This window comes from Gymnoscopelus braueri (genome assembly GCF_963280865.1).
Source record: "Gymnoscopelus braueri genome assembly, chromosome: 10".
NCBI lineage: Eukaryota > Metazoa > Chordata > Actinopteri > Myctophiformes > Myctophidae > Gymnoscopelus > Gymnoscopelus braueri.
The window spans coordinates 44,886,845-44,908,620 of record NC_137611.1 but is presented as its reverse complement, the minus strand read 5'-3'; the positions used below and the strand labels follow the sequence as shown (position 1 = coordinate 44,908,620).

Below are 21,776 nucleotides of genomic sequence, written 5' to 3'. Positions count from 1 at the left end.
TAATATCAGTGGTTCTCAAACTTTGTCATGTCAAGGACCACCCAAAATGATATGTATTTGGTCGCGGACCCCCACATCTCAAAAATGTTTTGTTCCAGGGACCCCCCAGAAGCAAAGATTTGAGTTACAAATGTTCGCTTTAAAAACATATATATACATATATTCAAAGAATTGGCACAAATGTTCACTATTTTTCAAAAAAGCAGATCTTCAAGCTCATAGCAGATATATCTTCAAAAATAGCAGATATACAAGCTCATAGCGCGGCACTCGGTGCCGCGCTATGAGCTTGTATATCTGCTATTTTTGAACGGCCAAAGTGTAACATAATGGCTATAGCTAAAATCTAAAATGACAAGCTCGATATACTTCATGAACTGGATACATTATAGTTCCAGGTCAGTCGCTAAAGCACTCGCCTATGGAACCACATAGGGTTCTGGTTCAGTACCAGGCACCGGCCAATAACAGTGTATGAGTAATGAGTAGCCAGTCTTGGGTAAACTAAGACGTGTTATACCGTATGTAGTGGGGAGTTGGGGGTCCGGGTTCCGGGACCCCCCAGGGGTCCTTGTGAGGGTTCCAAAGCGAAAGTAGTTAACACAGCGTCACAGTCATTTTAACCACTTTATCCAATTTATACGTTGGCTATTCAAAATTAGCAGATCTACAAGCTTTAAGCTTGTATAGCTGCTATTTTTTATTTATTTTTTCTCTTTTGAAAATACATATCTTCTCTTCTGGGGGTCCCTGGCACAAAACATTTTCAGAAGGGGGGTCCGCGGCCAAATATACATCATTTTGGGGGTCCTTGGCATGGAAAAGTTTGAGAAGCACTGGTGTAGCGCACCGAAAAGGGGAATGACCCTCATTCTTGGCTGATACAATGAACAATAAGACACTCCGACCTACATGCTTATACCAATTCTATCCAACCAGGAGAGAGAACCTCACGAAGATCAATCATCAGCTTCAGTTTTATAGTGTTCCAGTTCCAACGGTGTCTGCACGTCCCTTTGTTTGATCACCTCCAGTAGAAGGTTTCTCTCCTAATTGGATACAATTGGTATCCTGACTTGAAAATGTATTTTCAGTATACTAAATAATTGGTTCTCAAAGTGGGGTCCGGGGACCCCCAGGGGTCCTTGGGGGGGGATATCAGGGGGTCCTCCAGCTAAATTAGTTGATAAAGCGTCACAAACATTTTAACCCCTTTAACCATGTTTTATACTTTGGCTATTAAAAAATAGCAGATATACAAGCTCATAGCGCGGCACCGAGTGCCGTGCTATGAGCTTGTAGATCTGTTATTTTTTTTTAAATCTTGACAATTTGTGCAAATCATTGAATATATTATTATTATTATATATATTTAAGCGAACATTTGTAACTAAAATCTTTGCTTCTGGGGGTCCCTGATGCAAAAGAATATTTGAGATGGGGGTCCGCGGCCAAATACATATCATTCTGAGGGTTCTTGACATGAAAAAGTTTCAGAACCACTGATTTAGACCACCTTTAAGAATGATATCTTCAGTATCAGTATAAAGAATAAACCTTATGACTATTTGTGTACATACACACACACAGTTATACATGCATACAGTTTATAGACTAGAGACTAGTTTCACTTTAACACACGGTCGTTAGACTCAGTAGACGTGCATGAGACTGCACGATAAGGCACTGCTACATGCACACGTACACACACACACAGTGAATTAATGCATTATTCAGTGTGATACGTGCAGTACAAGGAGAAAATGAGGCACAGAATGAGAGACAGAGGGGAGGTAAAGAGAGAGAGAGTGAGGGGGTGGAGAGGGAGGGAAAGAGAGAGAGAGGGAGGGAAGGAAGGAGAGAGAGAGAGGGGGGGATGGAGAGGGATAGAGAGGTTGCAGCAGTGGATGACAGGTTATGTTAATGTGCAGAAGAAGCACATTCATAAGCCCTCACCAACATGAATACTAATACACATTTAACAATAAGAGGAGGAGAGGAAAAGGAGAAGAGAGAGAAAAATAGAAATAAAAATTGAGCGTCAGAGAAAATAGAACAAGGCAAAACTGAAAGAAAGCAATCAGGAGGGGGGGGGGGGGGGGAGAGAGAGAGAGAGAGAGAGAGAGAGAGAGAGAGAGAGAGAGAGAGAGAGAGAGAGAGAGAGAGAGAGAGAGAGAGAGAGAGAGAGAGAGAGAGACCCAGGAGAGCTTCAGAAAAGACAAGGTGATGAAAGAGTGAGACAGACAGACGGACAGATGGATGAAAAGTAAAATCCAGTGTTAATTTAATTAACAGATTTTGCTAGATGGAACGACAGAGAGACAGACAGATCTAAAGATCTATGTATCCAATGATACTCTTTTACACCAATGTCTTCTATGTGACATTTCACATTCACATACACTGTAGAAACTCAAATGTTTGCTTTGAGAGTTCAATGCCTTGCCTAAGGGCACCTTGATGAGACGACAGCTGCCGTTGCTTCTCGTCCCTTTTTAGCTACGGCTCAAGTACAACACATTCCATTAAGGAGTAAATGAAGAGGGCTGTAGGTACGATTCCCGCAAACACACCCAATGTGTCCTAAATGGATGATAGGCAAATGCAGGAGCAGATGATAGATACAGCTAGATTATGGGTTTAGCAGTTACTGTAATTGATTTATTGATTTAAAAATAATTTAAAAAAAGGATTCTAATAACGTTGCATTGTGACAATGCATTGTGAGCTTTGATTAGTTGAAACATGACAAATAAAAAAGATTTAAAGACGATGTGATTCATCAAAAAAGTCATCTACAAAATAATCGCAAAGATAATAATAGATAGTTACTGTACAGTCCTATGACAAATAAATGTATTAACAAGATGGATGGATGGATGGATGGATGGAGATCAAGGGTGGGGGTGCACATGTAGATCTTAGAGCCAATGTGCCCTGGAGCAAGGCACACCACTGGGGACAAGAGTAAGAGGAGCAGTTATGCATGATAAACACACACACACACACACACACACACACACACACACTCTCTCACAAGCAAGAAAACTGGAGTGAGATACACACACACACACACACACAGAGAAGGACTGTGAACAACAAACCACACAGAGAAGAAGAAAAAGAAGAGTAGCGAAAATAGCAGATGTACAAGCTCACAACGCGTAGCTCACGTCACGTCAAGAGCCTGTACATCTGCTATTTTCACTATATTTGAAAGCGGTTGATTTTTTTCCACCTACAATGAGATGCCCAAAACAGGGACATCAGGTTGAACGTGGTTAAGACATGTCTGTGGATTTTTATAAATATTGAACCAATGAAAAGTATTAAGAAGAAAACAGCTTTATTTTTTAATTCCTGAAAAGTCACAGTTTTGGACATCGTCTCTGTCGGGTGGAAAACCTCATAATATGTCCAAAACTGTCATTTTCAGAAAATATCAAAAGTAGCAGATCTACAAGCTCAAAACGCGTCGCTTCGCACCACGTTTCAAGTTTGTATATCTGCTACTTTTGATGCTTTCGTGACACTGTTAGTGTGATCAAGTAGGGCGTTCATTTATGAAAAAACACAAAGAGTTAGAATATGGAGATAAGAGGTTTCCTCCCCCGACAGCAACGATACATATACAAGGTTTTTCCACGCGGCAGCGAGGATACGATATAAGGCTGCTGCTGTACGCTCTGGGGAACACACACACACACACACACACACACACACACACACACACACACACACACACAGGGGATCATGGAGGTATCGTAGTAACACCTTCCTGAAGTGCTTACCAAAGCAACACAGCGCAGACAAACTGCTGGCCTGTCTCTTATCCCATTCAATCCGGGAACGCATCCGTGTCATTTTTAGATGTCTTTGGCTGTTCAAAAATTGCAGATCTACAAGCTCACAGCGTGGCATCGAGTGCTATGACCTTGTAGATCTGCATTTTTTTTTATCGTGAAAATGTGTGCAAATCTTTGATATATATATATTTTTAAAGCGAAAATGTGTGGACCCCCCAGAAGTTAAAATTGTTTTGCTTAAAAAATATATATATGTATTCAATGATTTGCACAATGTTCAAGATTTTTCGAAAATCCCAGATCTACAAGCTCATAGCGCGGCACTCGGTGCCGCGCTATGAGCTTGTATATCTGCTATTTTTGAATAGCCAAAGTGTGAAATAATGGTTATGGCTCAAATCAAAAAATGACACTGACGCGTTCCCGGATTGAATGGGTTATTCTAATGCTACTGTCACACCTCCCCAGCTGTAATGTTCTGTCACATCTGCGCTGGAGAAGAAACACCCTGCTGCCTCACGTTTCAACAGAGAAACTATTACTGTCAAAAAAAGAAGAAAAAACGTACCAACTACTCTTCACATATCGTCGCTGTCGGGCAAAAAAACTCTTATCTCCACATTTTAACTTAATTTTTTTCGTAAATTAACGCCCTACTTGATCATGCTACAGCGTCACACAAACGCACCAAAAGCAGCAGATCCGCAAGCTTGAAACGCGAGCATGTGGATCTGCTGCTTTTGCTGCTTTGGAATTTGAATCTTGAAAAGTAACAAGTTTTGGACATATGAGGTTTCCACACGACAGAGAAGAAATGTAAAATAGCTTTAGCAAAACGCTATATTTTTTCATCATAGAACAATCCATGCCTACATCTTTCATGCGTATGTCTGCGCAGGCATGAGCTGGTGACGATTTTGCACACGAAATGTATAGGTAACATTTGGCTCATAGCTCATAGTTAGCTTTTAGATCTGCTATATTTGAAAAATCGTGAAAATGTTTACAAATCTTTGAATGTATATATATTTTTAAAGCGAACATTTGTAACTCAAATCTTTGCTTCTGGGGGTCCCTGGAACAAAACATTTTGAGATGGGGGTCCGCGGCCAAACACATATCTAAAAATGTTTTCTAAATCCTAACAGTATGTTGCTATATCAGTGGTGCTCCAACTTTTCCATGTCAAGGACCCCCAAAATGATATGTATGTCTCAAAATATGTTGTTCCTGGGACCCCCCAGAAGCACAGATCGGAGTTAAAAATGTTTGCTTTAAAATATATATACATTCAAAGATTTGCACACATTTTCCACGGTAAAAAAAATAGCAGATCTACAAGCTCATAGCACAGCACTCTGTCCTTGATGGGGGTCCGCGGCCAAAAACATAATTTTGGGGGTTCTTGACATGAAAAAGTTGCAGCAGCAGGCTAGCACAGACTTGGGGTAGGGAAAGATTTATTTTTAAAAATTCACCATACTTTGCTGGGCACACACACTCACACACACACACACACACACCTCGAAGCAACCATAATCACACCCATTAGATGTTACACGCCTAACAGATGACCTACCGAAACGACATCCTGAGCCGGCCCTCCATCAGCCTCATTAAAACCTCATTTAGGAGTGCTAATTAACTCTATTAACTCCTTGCTCCTAAACTACATCCATCACACACCCTGTGAAAAAGAACCCATTCCTCACTAGTCACAACTCATAACACACCATAACAACACATGGGCTTTGAAGCCGCTGGATGTTTCTGGTATGATGGTATGATTCTATTATTGTCGCTGTCGGGTGGAAACCTCATATGTCCAAAACCGTTGCTTTTTTATTATTATTAAAAAATTCAAAATAGATAAGCAAATCTACAAGCTCACAGCTCGTTCTTGTAGATCGGCTATTTTCACTACTTTTGTGGGACACTTATTAAAACATACAAACAAGTTGAAATATGGAGATAGGAGGTTTCTGCCCGACAGCGTTATAGTACTTGATTGAATGCTCAATTCTGATTGGTAGGGACGTAATGATGCATCGTTATCTATCGATACAAATGTGACTATTAAAATCGGTTTAATTGGAAAAAAAAATCATTTTTGAAAAGTGCATAATGTTGTTTTGAGTTTGCTTGTTCATTCATTCATTCGTTCACTTAGTTTCTGAGTGCATAAGAAAGTGTTTTTTGTTTCCCTCCAATGCGAGCAGCTATGTTAGATTCTTTAGTAAAGTAGTAGTACATTACATTAACCCATTAAGACCTGGAACGCATCCGTCTCATTTTTTGATTTTAGCTAAAAGCATTATTTTTACACTTTGGCTATTCAAAAATAGCAGATATACAAGCTCATAGCGCGGCACCGAGTGCCGCGCTATGAGCTTGTAGATCTGCTATTTTTGAAAAATCGTGAAAATGTGTGCAAATCTTTGACTATATAGATTTTTAAAGCAAACATTTTCAACTCAAATATTTGCTTTGGGACCCTCAGGAACAAGATATTTTGAGATGGGGGTCCTTGGCCAAATACATATCATTTTGGGGGTCCTTGACATGAAACAGATTGAGCACCACTGATATAGAAACATACGTTTTTTTAGAATACTGTTGGGATTTAGGAGACATGTAGAATGGGCTTCAGGTCTTAATGGGTTAAAACAAGGTGTAGGTCTGGTTGGCAAAGAGCCAACAGGAGGAGGAGAGTTGGGAGACAAAGACGTAGAGGACCAATTAATACCTCCTCCTTCCTTCTCCTCTCTGCACTCCTAACAGATGCTGATCTCCATTCATCATGTTCACTCCCACTCAGCTCATCCCACTACGACTACAGTGTATTATTCTGTATTGTGGTGGAACCGTGTTGAACTGATCAGTGGTGCGTTTTGATTAATATAGAAGATGCATTTTCATCACAGCTTTGATCCATTAACCACGTAAACCACTTACTGTCTGTAGTCTTAGAGAACTGGACTTGAGTTACAACTGTACTTTGACCACTTTTTCCCCCGTCTACATCAAATCGCATTGTGAGCTTGTGGGTCTGCTATTTTTGGATTAGTGGTCATGTCCCTATTTTGGACATGTAATTATAGGCAAGATTGTTCAAACATTATCATGGTTTTCTGAAGAAAATTCGAGATTTTTCAAGATGTATCCAAAAATTCAAATACATTTTTAATTATCACTTTAACTTTTCAGAAATATCTGATTTACAAGCTCACATGTCACACCATGACAATTTCAGAGCTTGTAGATTGGCTATATTTGAAAAGCTGAAGTGTAAAATTGGTGGTTAATGAACCAACATAACTGATGATGTAGGCCTAAATGAACAAATAACATATTTGATACATTAGTCTTAAAGTGTGCTCCAGGGATCAGACTGATGCATTATGGGGGTGTTTAGGAGAGATGCTCTCACCTGAGGCTCTGGGCAATATAGTGGTGATACACTAGAATGTACACAGCCAGGAAAGCATTTTCCTCCAGCAGTGGCCATTCTGGACCCAAACAAACTGCATGAGTAAGCACTAAGCACGGACTAACGCCCTGCTTCACTCTCACACTGTTCTACACACACATTGTCGATACCTGGGAGCTGCCCGGTACAACCACATACATCTACAGTACTGATAGCCACTGGGCTGCTTCAATGGAGGCGTAGAAGGTTACTGTGAAAGCTAATTTAGCCCTGTCTGAACGTGCCTAGCATTACCTAGCATTTCAGTGCATGATCTGCACAAAAACGGTTGATTCTGGTTATTGAGGATCATTGGCTGAGACGTGTTCAAAGCCATTTTAAAATGCTATAAACACACCTGTCACCTGTGATCAGTATTACTGCACAAAACAAATAGTTTCAAAATGTCATATTTTGTTAGGCGAGAAATGCAGTAAAAATGCATTAACTGTCGAGTTTAAAACTCTGTGTACAATATCTTGGACCTTCCATACCGTTATAGGGGACAGCAACCTTGTTTGTGCGGAGAGGCGGACACTTTTGTCTTGTAGAATTGATTTGTGTAGCTAAGGGGGGTCTAGGCACATGCCGGTGTCTAACAACTGCCCTTAGCCATTTTAAAATCACTGTAAACCACTGCCTCTTGAGGCTAATTGCTTTAATATCACACCTACCGATTAATGAGGGGCACTGTACTTATGCTATTTCCAGACAATGACTTCCACTGTCAACAAGGTGACCCACCAGAAGGACGGTTTCTGCTACAAGTCATTTGGTTTGATAAACCAGGCAGTGAAAACTAAACAAGAAACATGAGTCCTTAACCCTTGTTCCTACAGTATAAAAGCATCGAAGCACCGAAGTCTGACGTAATTTAACCGTCCTACCATTGATTTTCAACGTTGGGTCTGGGGACAACCAGAGTGTCCAAATGGACCGTAAGGGTCCATTTGGTTCCATTTGTACACACTCAGATTTACATGAAGTCTGAGATTTTTACAGTGTAGTTGTGTTTTTTTGTAATGGTTCCATTTGTCCACTCTAAAGAGTTACAGACCCATAGGGGTCTCATAAGGGTCCATTTGGACCCCTGGTGGGCCCCGGACCAGACATTGAGAAACAGTCCATTACACAAGCATAGAATTAGGGAGGAAGTACAACACAGACCAATACCACACACCATGACACATGGAAAACAGAGCAGTCCTCCAGTTCTTTATTTACTCTTGCAATAGTAAATACAAGCTCCCACTTGGCCCTCTCCATGCTCACTAGTTAAATACCCGCCATACTTTGAGCAGTGTTTTGTGGACAAACAACAGTGACCTCAAATGTGATTGTTTGTTTTACTGTAGGCGTGTCTGCGCACAACCGTTTGACAAGCTACCTCAACCGCCCTCATCAGAACGCTGCGCCATATGGAGAAAACATGGTGCAATGTGCAATAACTTGTTTGGATATTGCGATGGCGATGTGAGATGCAATAAAACACATTTATTTTACAGTTTCAATGTGTGTCTGAGTGATCTGTTCTCACCATTGTGTCAGCGATTGTCAAAAAGCCAACTTGCAACACTCTTGTGGTTACGCACTGAGTTTTGTGTTTCAAAATGTAACGTATAACAGCGTTATCTACATAACTGGCTAGACGAACATCTTCAGCTTAAACAACTGGAGCGTCTAAATCAGTGTTTCTCAACCTTTTTTGGTCCAACACCTTAACCAATACACAGGTACCTTACTGCTCCCACACCCACTTAAAATGTTGGCATATTACCGCTCTGAAAATGTATGCCTATTATTGTGTTGCTCATATAATTTAGAATCTCTCTCTCCCTCTCCCTCTCTCTCCAGACAGCTACAGAAAATGTTTCTTACATTGATAGATGAACTGACATAAAATAATATACAACAAAATAAATGGACATGTCTAAAAGGCTGATTCATGAGCACAATAAACACCTACATGCGAATTCATAATCATGGTAGACAAGGAACTTTGCTACCTCTTTCTCGCACACACACACACACACACACACACACACACACACACACACACACACACACACACACACACACACACACACACACACACACACACACACACACACACACACACACACACACACACACACACACACACACACACACACACACACACACACACACACACACACACACACACACAATATGTGTCTTTGGTATATGGGCTGCATGAAATAATAGAAGGCTGCACAACACTCGACATGGGCATGGATAAAACTCCCATAGCTTTACACAGAATTTCACAGAATAGTCTGGCCAGCGCACATCCATAAGATTGTACAGTTCTGTGCTGGTCATCTTCTATTGTACATTGATCAGCTGTTGCCACCGTCCGGTAGTAAAACTTTGTATGCTCAGCACACCGTAGGACTTAATAAATCCTTGTGTGTTTTCCCCTCTTTGGCATGGTGACTTGACTAGCGTTAAGTTGAATGAATGCGCTCTCACACATCATACACAGCTACACTAAAGCATCCTCATGGAGGAATTGGTGCTCTACATTTAATCCATCTTTAGTGTGCAGCGCCCGGGGACCAGCTCCAGCACCAAGGCCAGTGCCTTGCACAAGGGCACTGACAGGAATACATCTCTAACATGCAAGTCTCCCGCGTGAAAACAGGGAGAACATGGCAAACTTCACACGGAAAAGGCTCCCGGTTCCGGGTTCAAACCCAGGATCTTCTTACTGCTAGGCAACAGCGCTAACAAAGATGGTTAGTTTAGGATGATACACCATCCCAATTGTAGCCACCAGAGGCAAAATGGTACACAAATCCTACAAATGGTCTCCTACAGGGCAAACGGCAAATCTCGAACGTGTTGCTGGGACAGAGAAAGGTTGATAATAAAGTTTTTTAGTATGTAAATCTTGGGAATATTGTGTGGCTTGTGACGATCAGGTCCAATATTTAGTTCAGTGACCATGGAGCTAAAGAATGGTGCATAAGCTGTGTTCACGTTAACTCTTCCATTGGAATCGATAGACTCCAACCTGCTTCCGGTCTCCTAAAAAGGCATGCGCCTACGTCGCGCAGATACGGGAAGTAAACCGGAGATGACAAGTCTTGCCATTTTTGTCTTGGGCGCTAGTAAGCACTGAGCCATAGTGTCATCACCAGGGGACATGTACAACTCAGAGGCAGATGAATTTTGCAAAGGATATCTCTTATTTATGTAAGGCAGCCATTCCCAACCTCTGGGCCAGGGCCCGCTGGTCCAAATAATTGGCAAAACACTAAGATTGTATTGACGAAATGACAAACTATTGTGGTATTTTTTTCTTCAAAACCTTGTATATCTGCTATTTTTGAATAGCCAAAGTGTAAAATAATGCTTTTAAACTCAAATCTTAAAATGACACAGATGCGTCCCATAATAAAATATGGACATAAGAGGTTTCTGCCCGACAGCAACAATATACATTCACACATGTGAAAACAACTATAATCACTGCTGCCATTATCATCACTGCCCTGGTCCACTGCAGTGCTGCTCTCACTGCACTTCTCTGCAGCCATGCACCACTATGTTAACCTTATATGGACATAAATATTCAATGAGTAATGTATAATGTATCTGAAGTAAGTCATATGCACACACACACACACACACACACACACACACATTACTGTGTCATCATAGATGATGACGCAAAGACACATCATCTGAACTCACAATGTTTAGAGTACAATATAATGTCGGCGTACCTCAAATATTTGTAACTCAAATCTTTGCTTCTGGGGGGGGGGCGGCCTGGAACTAAATATTTTGATGTGGGGTCCGCGATGGGGGTCCGCGGCCAAATAAACTGTGGGGGTCCTTGACATGAAAAAGTTTGAGAACCAGTGATATTATAGCAACAAAAGTTTTCAGAAACCTGTTAGGATTTAGAAGACTATGAACCCTACTGATTTGGGTGACCCCATGACCTTTCCGCTAGCCTCCCTCACACTCACACACGTGCTGCCTGCACACTTTGTCTCAAAATAGTTCACAACACCAAGGTGCTGTCCTACAAACACAGCATCTTTCTCTCACACATGCGCGCGCACACACACACACACACACACGTCAGTCTTCCTCACTCAAGCAGTCAGCAGCTGCCTTCATCAGTCATCTACACCAGACTGGTTGAGGACATTCAGTGAGAGTATATCACATTTTCAGTGTTTCATCAACAAACCAAGGTGATATAGCCCCAGGTGTAGGGAGGTGTGTGTAGTGGTGGTGATCTCTCTCTCTCTCTCTCTCTCTCTCTGTGTGTGTGTGTGTATGTGTAGTGGTGGTGATCTCTCTCTGTGTGTGTGTGTGTGTGTGTGTGTGTGTGTGTGTGTGTGTGTGTGTGTGTGTGTGTGTGTGTGTGTGTGTGTGTGTGTGTGTGTGTGTGTGTGTCTGTCTGTCTTTGGCAACACAATGAATCATAAATAATTGAGCATTATGGTTTTAGAGGGTGTCCCACAAGCACCGTACATCAGAGCATCTATTCTACAGCCAGCTACATTTTTCATATGTGCTTCTCCTTTTTGATCACCCTGCATATCCGTAAGCCGACTGCTAACAAGCAGCCCTAGAGTGTACACGTGTAAATGCCTGCATGTGTGTGTGTGTGTGTTAAACTGTACTGACAGAGCAAAGGCGGGAGAGAGACTTCACTGCTCATTACACCCAACACTTCACCATTAATCTAATTAAGTTTAATAAAGGGATTCAATTCTGTATGAGAACCTTTCTTTAGCAACCATATATGCTTCCCTGAATGATATACGGGGGGGGTGGGGGGCGAGCAAGAGAGAGCGAGAGAGAGAGAGAGAGAGATTTGTCCAAGAAAAATCTGCTGGCCTGGCACAATAGTAGAGTCAAGATTAGGATAGAATAGCATCTTCATGTGTGGCGCGCTGCCTTCTTTCTTACTGGTTAGATTAAAACCTCACAACACTAATATACATTGTTGATACACTGACTTTAGTCAAAGACAAGCTGATATTACTGTTGTGACATTGCTCTTAGCTAAACACTGTTTTCCCTTTTTTACAACCAGAGTGAGTGAGTATATGATGAACTGAGTTATATCATTGAGATGAAGTCACATTATCTGGCCACACACACACACACACACACACACACACACACACACACACACACACACACACACACACACACACACACACACACACACACACACACACTCTCAGCATGATCAAATTAAAGAGGCAGAATGTGTAAACTTCCTGAGAATGCTCTACTTGTGGAATGACATGTGCCATGAAACAAATCACTGTGAATAAGTATGTGTGTGATTATACATGGGGCATACCTCTGTCTGTCAACATATTGATATCAATAAACATTATGATATCAATAAATAAATTAAACTTTAAAAGTAAATCAAATGACAGGCAGGTAGCCCTTTGAATCGCAGGTCATTCATGATGCAGAAATTCACAAGTAGTGAAATAGATGCAATATCTTTTTCACTTTCAAACTGTCATTATTTTGTAGCCTACCTCACAATACCAAATAGTATTAAAAAACAACAATGAATGGCTATAGCAACTATTTTAGTTTTAACCTACACTAAACCTTAATTACATAAATAGTTCTAGTTAAAAGTATATTAAATACACTTTATTCAACCTCTAGCATACTGGGTATTTCCCACTCATTCGTGTTTAATTTAATGGGTAACTAACTAACTAACTATATTATCAAGAAACAAATGCCATAATGTGGTTTTGACTGTTATAAACCACAACACAGAATTAACACAATTATAACTATATTAAAACTTAATTACATAAATAATTCTAGTTATAACTGCTTTAAATACACTTTATTTAACCACTAGCAGACTGGGTATTTTCCACTCATTCATGTTTAATTAAATGACTGAATTTAATGGGTAACTAACTACATTATCAAGAAACAAACACCATAATTTGGTTTTGACAGTTATAAACCGGAGTTAACGTGGCCAATAACGGATACAGGATAGGTGGGCACTACAGACATCAGGGCACCTTGATGCAAAATTGGCTATTTTGTCCAAAATGTAAAAAAAAAAAAAAAAAGTATTGTAAAGTATATGATGTGAACATGCACGGTACATCATTATCAGATTAAATTATCCTTCAGCTTCTTGTTTATGCCCCAACATGACATGGATATGCAGTATTTGCAGCAATTGTAGAAATATTAGACCTTTATTGTCGAATGTTTAAGCATGTTCTAAACATATACTTTACTTAAATTAAAAACACTTTCCAAATATTTAACTTTTTCACATTGTGGACAAAAAAAAGACAATTTTACATCGAGGTGCGCAGAATGATGTCCCTGGTGCCGACCTATCCCATTAGCGTTAATCTGATTCAGCTGTGGGTCGTTACCTTGGTCGTGACAATACATATGCAGTCCATCCTTTACTACTGGCACGAGGAGGAGGACACTCCGCTGGTATCAGCATCTCATCACCTCCTCCTCCTCCTTCCTTCCTGCACCTCCTACTCCTGTGCGCTCCGAACAGAACCGGACCGGTCCGGACACTTCACCTCCTTCTCCGTCTCTCTCACACACACACTCACGGACACTAGGCAGCCCCGAATTAAAGCTTTTTACTACCCCGGGAGCAGAGGAGAGAAGGGGGAGAAGAGAGAAGTGGGGGAGGAGGTGGAGGCGTTGACGTTTGGAACGCGTCCATTAGTACGACGGCGTGTGTCGCGTGCTTAAAGAGAGAAAAAAAGAACAGACCTACAAGCTAACAACGCGTGGCGGTGCGACGCGTTGTTAGCTTGTAGATCTGTTCTTTTTTTCTTCTTTTTCCCCCTCCTTGGTATGTAAATATGGATGGGTGTAGTTGTAGTGCGCGACGGGAACGCACGCGCTCCTTGGCGCCTGGCTGCCTGCATGGGACCAAACGGCTTCCAAATGGCCACACTAGCTGTGTGTTTGTGTGACGACGAAATTAGTGACCCGGTTAATTGTGTGACTCGTGATTTTTTACAATAGTGTGCAAAACAATGACAGGATTCATTTATTACCGAGTTCCCTGGCTGCAAAGGTGCGGTTCATTGTACTGTAGTCCAGTTTAATTTATTATAAAACTATTATTTTATATTTATTCGTTTCCAGGTCAGCGAAGAATGACAGAATGCCTTTTTTTTACTACAGTATTTTTTTTTGTATAACATGGAAACAAGATAACTCATCACAATCTGTGGCTTTAGCCTAATGCAGTGACAATGAAATGCAGCCTAATTAGGCTATATCAAGTTAGCTAAAAATCAATTATAAATGGGACTTCATTTGCAGCCCCAAGACAGTTAATGTGCCGAAACTGAAAACAGCGCCCTCTGGGGTGACATAATTTGATAGGTCGCCAAATAAAGCGTATAGCCCCAGCATAACCCAAGACTGTTTAACAAACTTTGAACTGTTCGACAGTCACCAATTCAACATACTTTCCTAGTCTTTCATTAATCATCATGTCCTCCTTTAAGTCTATGGTCATACTTGACAAAGAATATGAATGAGTGAAATAGCAGCCAAATCAGTTTCATATCACTTTCAAGTTGTTTTTGTTTCGTTTTTTTTGTGAAAACAGCTTGGACAAGTCTGTACTCTATCATGTCACAATAAATATGTCACATGACACTGCCACATAGTAGATGTGACATTTTATCAGATAGGGGGTTTACAGTGTACAGAGATGGTTTGTTTATGAGAGCATGAAGTGTGAGTTTTGTTATGTTGTCCTGCCCTTGACTTAGGAGTTATTGAGTCCTAGGTTAATACTTGACTTATTTATGACTTGCACAGCATTGGTCACAGCTATGTTTAATAAATCAGTGCAAATGTTTGTCCTTCTACCAGAGTTTCCTGAGTTTCATAAATAAGAGCTGTGCGTGGTTATGCCCCAACTGCAAAAGAAAACGCACCATGGCCTTATTGCGAAAATAAAAAAAACATTTGACCCATTTAATCATTTAACGCCATGGCTCTCAAACGTTTTAAAGGTCAAGGACCCCCAAATTAATATGTATTTGGCCACAGACACCAATCTTTTTTGTTCCAAATACTCTACATTTTCTAAATGATAAAAAAAATTGCTCATCTACAATGTATATGCATGTTATAATGTAATATATATGTGAGGGACTACAAGACACGTTGTTAGCTTGTAGATCGGCTATTTTTGAATAGCTGAAGAAGCATAAAATAGGGTTAGAGTACTAAAACTGATATTGATGCTATATTAACTCATTTTGCTGGGGATCCGTTCAAGGACCCCTGGAGAACCACTGATTTAAGACAAGAAGGTTCGGCAGTAGCAGCCGTTTAAGGGACTGAAAGATTCCCAGTTCGACTCTGACTCATTGGCATTGTGTCCTTGAGCAAGAAGCAGAACCCCTTAACTGCTCCAAATGAAACGGGCTGCTGCCGTTAGGTTAAATTGTTTCGTCCGCCGTCGGTGTGTGAATGTGTGAATGTAAAAAGCGCTCTGTAAAGCGCTTTGGATAAAGGCGTCATAGAAATGCTAATTAGCGCTATTGGACCCAACTGTATTCCAAATGGGTTAACCCATTAAGACCAGGAACGCATGGGTGTCATTTTAATTTTTCTTTGGGCTATTCAAAAATAGCAGATATACAAGCTCATAGCGCGGCACCGAGTGCCGCACTATGAGCTTGTAGATCTGCAATTGTTTTATTTTTTTATCGTGAAAATGTCTTCAAGTCTTTGAAAATATATATACATTTTTAACTCGGATCTTTGCTTCTGTGTGCAGCAAAATATTTTCAGATGGGGGTCCTCGGACAAATGCATATCATTTTGGGGGTCCTTGACATGAAAGTTTAAGAACCACTGATAAATAGCAGCATACGTTTTGTTTTTTTTACTTTAGGATTTAGAAGACATTTGTAGAATCTCCAGAAGCAATAAGATTTGAGTTACAAATGTTCGCTTTAAAAAAGATATATTTTCAAAGATTTGCGAAAGTTTTCAGGATTTAAAAAAATAGCAGATCTTCAAGCTCATAGCGCGGCACTTGATGTTGCGCTATGAGCTTGTATATCTGCTATTTTTGAATAGCCCAAAGAGAAAAAAAAATGACACAGAAAATGTTCCCCGGTCTTAATGGGTTAAGAGCGTAGAAGTAGGAGATTGTGGGAGATGAGTGACAGAGAGAGAGCGCCGTGGGCGTGTGTGAGTAGTATGAATATTTTGTTGTGTGAATTCATCAGAGAGGCTCTGCTTGCCGCGCTCGTCTCTTATGTAAAACCATGAAGCAAATCATATCTAAATCATAGAGGACATGTACTGCATCACTGACAGAAAGCACTTCAGCGCCAGCTATCTCATTTGCAGTAGCGTGCCGTTCCGTAGAGGTGTAAAGATACTGAACCCCTCTGGATGGCTACTGGAAACACTCCAATATACTGTAGGATGGCCTGTAGTTATCTAAACATGACACACACACACACATGTACTGAACATACACACTGCCACACATATCGTTGCTGTCCAAAAAACTTCACTTCACTTTTCAGGAAATGGAACGGACATGTTCAGAAATAAGTGAAAATAGCAGATCTACAAGCTCACAATGCGTCGCATTGTAGATCGGCTATTTTCACTACTTTAGTTTGAAACTGGTATGACGTAGTAGGGCATTAAATGGCGGGAGAAAAAAAACATTTGAAGATACAAGGTTTCTGCCTGACAGCGACGATAAACAGTACCATATACTGTACAGTCTACATTATACATACTGTCATAGATATAGACATACTGTAGTGTACATAGACACATACAGAGGGGATAATCCTTTATATTAGTGGTAGATGCTTGGACCCAGGTCCGATATCCAGGTTTTCATACTCCATACCGTGTGCCTGTAGTAATTTTTACAAAATTGTTGGCATGGCTTATTTCTTACAAAAATGGCTTGTATTATGAACGCACCCCCAAGCATCCTGTACAATGTAACGCACTGGAATTGCATGTTGAGGGGCCTCCACAGAGCTCACCTCCAAAAGCGCTTGCGTTTCTGCAACAAGTTGTGCCATCTGTCGTACAAACTCTTATTTGCCCCCGCAGCTTCCTCGTGTCCTGACAGCTGCACCCCACGACTGACACACAGCCCTGGGTAGGCAACCCGGCCTGGCGGAAATTCGCGCTCCAAGGAGCGCACTTTTAAGGTTCAATCATGCTCCTCATAAGCAGAAGCATGTGTGCAAAGTTTAATATCTGTAGCTATAACAGGATATGATATATGCCTTGTCGTGGAGCAGAGATGAGTGACTTGGACTCAAATTTTTAATTACTTGATATGTGAGGTGGACGACTTGATATACTTGATTTTTTTCCCCCAACGTTTATGCAAGATGTATTCTCTGATATACATTTTTAAATATACCACAATCACATACACACGTGCAAGAGCCGACATTGATCGATCATGGAATCGGGAACAAAATATTAATACTTCACGGTCCCAAAGAAAAGCTGCTGTCTGGAAACACATGCAGCAAGAACATCAGACACCATTTCAACCATGTCGAACTATATCAACCATCTGTAAACCAACAAAGAGAGGTAAAGATTGCTTGGTAGATGATAGCTTGAGAGCCACGAATAAAGAATTGAGTTAAAACACACTAAAAACATGCCCCCTATTGAGGACTTGATGCCTGAAATCTGGGACTTGTGACCTGACCTGAACACGGTGACATGGGACTTCAATTGAGCCATGCGCTTCATGACTTGGGACTTACTTGAACTTCAAGATTAATCCTTACCGTCCAGAGTTTCATAAAAAACAGCTGAGCGATTGTGCAAAACAAAAAAAACAATAAAACTGTGGAAGAAACAATGATAAAACCAAGGAATGCAAAGATGCCTTGCACCTTCAGTGCTTGCCCCCCAAATGACTCCTTAAGACTCATAATACAGTGCTATTCAACCATATAATCTAACAACATTTCTGGACATTGAAACTTAAGTCTATATACACCGACAATGGGATGGGACACATGCAAATCACTTTACGGCTCAACTAATAAATGGATGATTTATGTTAGGGCTGAATGAAATCAAAACACACATAGTAAAGTGTACAGCATCTGTGTACCGCTGGACTCTTGCCCCCCCAAACAAAGAATTCTGAACCCTAAATCCAAACCAGCCACCACCCTCAGGTACAGGAAGTGCAGTACAACTCCAGCCTTCATGAGAGCCCAAGGATATGTAAAGAAGGAGAGGGCAGATACAGTTCTTGGTCCAGCAATTCCAGCTGGCAGATTTGACAGCGTACGTCAGGCACGGAGAAGCAAACTAGGGCCAGAAGTTTGATGGAATGCATTGAAGTCAAAGAGACAAGTTTATGAATGAATAAACACAATCTTTCAATGACTGCGATCTCTGTTAAATAATGGGTTCAGGAAAATAAAATAAGACTTATCAAACGTTTTGATGTGCATATACTAAAGTAAGGTTTCTAAAGAGGTTTCTGATTAGGCTGTCTAGCCTAACAAACTGACCAACCTGCCAGAGAGAATACTGCCCAGTCAAAAATTTAAAAACAAGACATCAGAAAACAACACATGGATGGATGATCTCTTATTTTCCATTACCGATTATCTGACAAAGTTCGCAATAAACCACTTAAACCCTCTGGACCCGAGTTGGGTCAGTATTTGGACTGCATTCTTCCCTCTACACCAAATCTCTCGTAGATCTGCTATTTTAGCCAATGTTCCCCGCAGAATATGGTTGCTGGGGTTCAAGTGGTTAAAAAGTATAGTTTATTTATAAGCTTGTCCAGACGGCTCTCATTGACTTCAATGCATTGTTCCATCCAACGTCCGGCTCCAGTTTCCGTCTATGGCGCATGATGTTCTACGTCAGGACTCTGACGTCTGCTGCCATCTAATCCACTGTTGGATAATGAGAATGTATTAATTATTATTATTACTATTATTATTTAACCTGGGCCCTATTTTTAGATCATTTGAACCACAAGCAAAGGGTGTGTGTAAAAAAATATTGGTCCATTCCTTCTCCTCCGGACGCTTCGTGTCAGTCCGGAGGGGCAAATTGCTGAAGGACAGGAGGTGTACTGGCCTGACCAGACAAGGTCCATACATGAATGAAAGCACAACCAACAACCATGACCCTTGACCTAGGAACCACAACATCCCCCCAAACTCATACACCCCCCCCCCCCCCCCCCATCCCAGACCCTGCTATGGCCAGCGACATGAGGACGGAATGGGGCATGCGGCAAAAAAAGTGGGAGGACCGCCAGCCCACCTTCCTCCCCCAACCAACCAACCAACCAAATGAGAGCGCTCGGTGGTACTTACTTGTTGTGTGTGAGCGCAGGGCGACAGGTTACCCTGAGCCAGCACGTTCAGTATTTCGTTTAGGAGAGGGGAGTCGGTCTACCATGCGACCGAGTGTGTTTAAAAAAAAAACGGAACAAATAAAATTCAAACAGAAAAGAAGGGAAAACAAGAGGAGAAAGAAGGAGAAGGGATTCAATACAAACACGTTATGTATCTATGACCACTATATGTAGCCTAAACAGTGGTGGAAAAAGTACTCGATTGCTTAAGTAAAAGTATCAATAATGCAATGTAGAAATACTCCGTTACAAGTAAAAGTCCGGAATTCAAAATAAAAGTACAAAAGTATTGGCATCCAAATGTACTTGTACCAAAAGTAAAAGTACTCATTATGCAGAATGTCCCATTTCAAGTTTTCAAATGTATACAAATCTTTTGAAAATAGCAGATCTACAAGCCCACAATGTGTCGCATCGCGACGCATTGTGGGCTTGTAGATCGGCTATTTTCAAATGGCTGCAGAGCTGAAGTGGTTAATGTAGGTTTTGTAATAACAATCAAAATCCACAAAGTAACTAGTAATTTAAGTTTTTGTAGTGGGGTAAAAGTACAATATTTGGATCCGGGATGTAGTGGAGTAGAAGTATTGGAAATCGGAAATACTCAAGTAAAGTACAAATTCTTCAAAATTGTACTTAAGTACAGTACTTAATGTACTTAGTTACTTTCCACCACTGAGCCTAAATACTTACTATTGTTAGTTTTTTTCCCCTCTACCAGTGGTGCCTGAGGGGCGGGTTTTCCCCCAAATGGAACAATAATACCATGACGAGATGTTAGAAAGTTGAGACAGGATCGCGGGAATCTTTCATGATTCACAGCTTACCTGACACTACCTGAATTGTCCTGCTGTGGTCAACTCCACCCATCTGGTCAAATCAACTCTTAAGTATCATTTGCAGGCACTCTTTGCAGGTGTGGTTACTATACTCTAACACAACACAGGACTTTATGTGAATGTATGCTCTTTGTGCATGGGAAGTGTGACAGAGGTGTGGTGATCATGCTCTCCTCTGGCTTAAGGCTGGGCGATATGGATATAGAATATCACGATATTTTGACCAAATACCTTGATATCGATATTGTGACGATGATACTGTATTGTGACCCATTTTTATAAGTATAAAATAAGGACAAAGTGATTACACCCAGGAAAAGAGAACACTTGTGCCATATGATGATAATACGATATCCAGTCTCATATCACGATGTTGATATAATATCGATATACTGCCCAGCAGTACTCTGGCAACCGGTAACCAATCATAACCTCTGAAGTGGTATCTACGGAGGTTGAGAATTTTCAGTGTCGGACCTCCGCAGACCCTCTGTAGAGGTCTGTGCTCATCGCACATTCATTTCACACATCGCCATGAGCCTTCACCTTCACTGCCTCTTAACACACTCATGCACAATCTCTCTCAAAAATCACACACACACACACACACACACACACACACAGAGCAGCTAAGCTAATCACCTGCTGGGAGCTGAAGCACTGCAGTATATTCTCTGCTACTCTGTAAAGTGTAATCGATAAAGTCTCAGGGTGTCCACTCACACTCACACTCTCTGACACGCCCTGCAGCAGCATGCAGCCCTGCAGCACTTTGGCCTACAAAACTACACCTTCAACTGAGAAACATACAGATGGTTTAAAGCAGTGGTTCTCTACCCCAGGGGTCCTTGGGGGGGAGGGGGGGGGGGCTATGTTGGCTATTCAAAAATAGCAGATATACAAGCTCACAGCGTGTCACTTAGTGCCGTGTTGCAAGCTTGTACATCTGCTGCTATTTTTTAACATTTTTTGAAAAATATTGAAAATGTTGGGGAAATCTTGAACTTTTTCTTTTTTTTTTCTAGCATAAATCTTCTTTTCTGGGGGTCTCGGGCACAAATTTTTTCAGATGGGGGTCCTCAGCTAAATACATATCAATGTGGGGGTCCTTGACATGAATGGGTTTGAATACCACTGGTTTAAAGGACACTATAGTTGAATGTACCTGTCAGCATGGACCATCTTGATCATATTCCACATGGGGAAAGACA

General features: G+C 41.1%; 1 protein-coding gene across 1 annotated transcript in view; it reads right to left on the bottom strand.

Annotated features, from left to right (window-relative positions):
* The window catches only part of LOC308093607 (uncharacterized protein), a gene marked incomplete at its 3' end in the record, with an annotated part of 103,699 nt that overhangs the window by 41,727 nt on the left and 40,196 nt on the right, over window positions 1-21,776 (bottom strand). Inside the window, exon 4 of the mRNA XM_080439939.1 lies at window positions 19,686-19,763. Within this exon, the coding sequence (XP_080296065.1) occupies window positions 19,686-19,763 (78 nt within the window). The remainder of the gene's footprint in view (window positions 1-19,685; window positions 19,764-21,776) is intronic.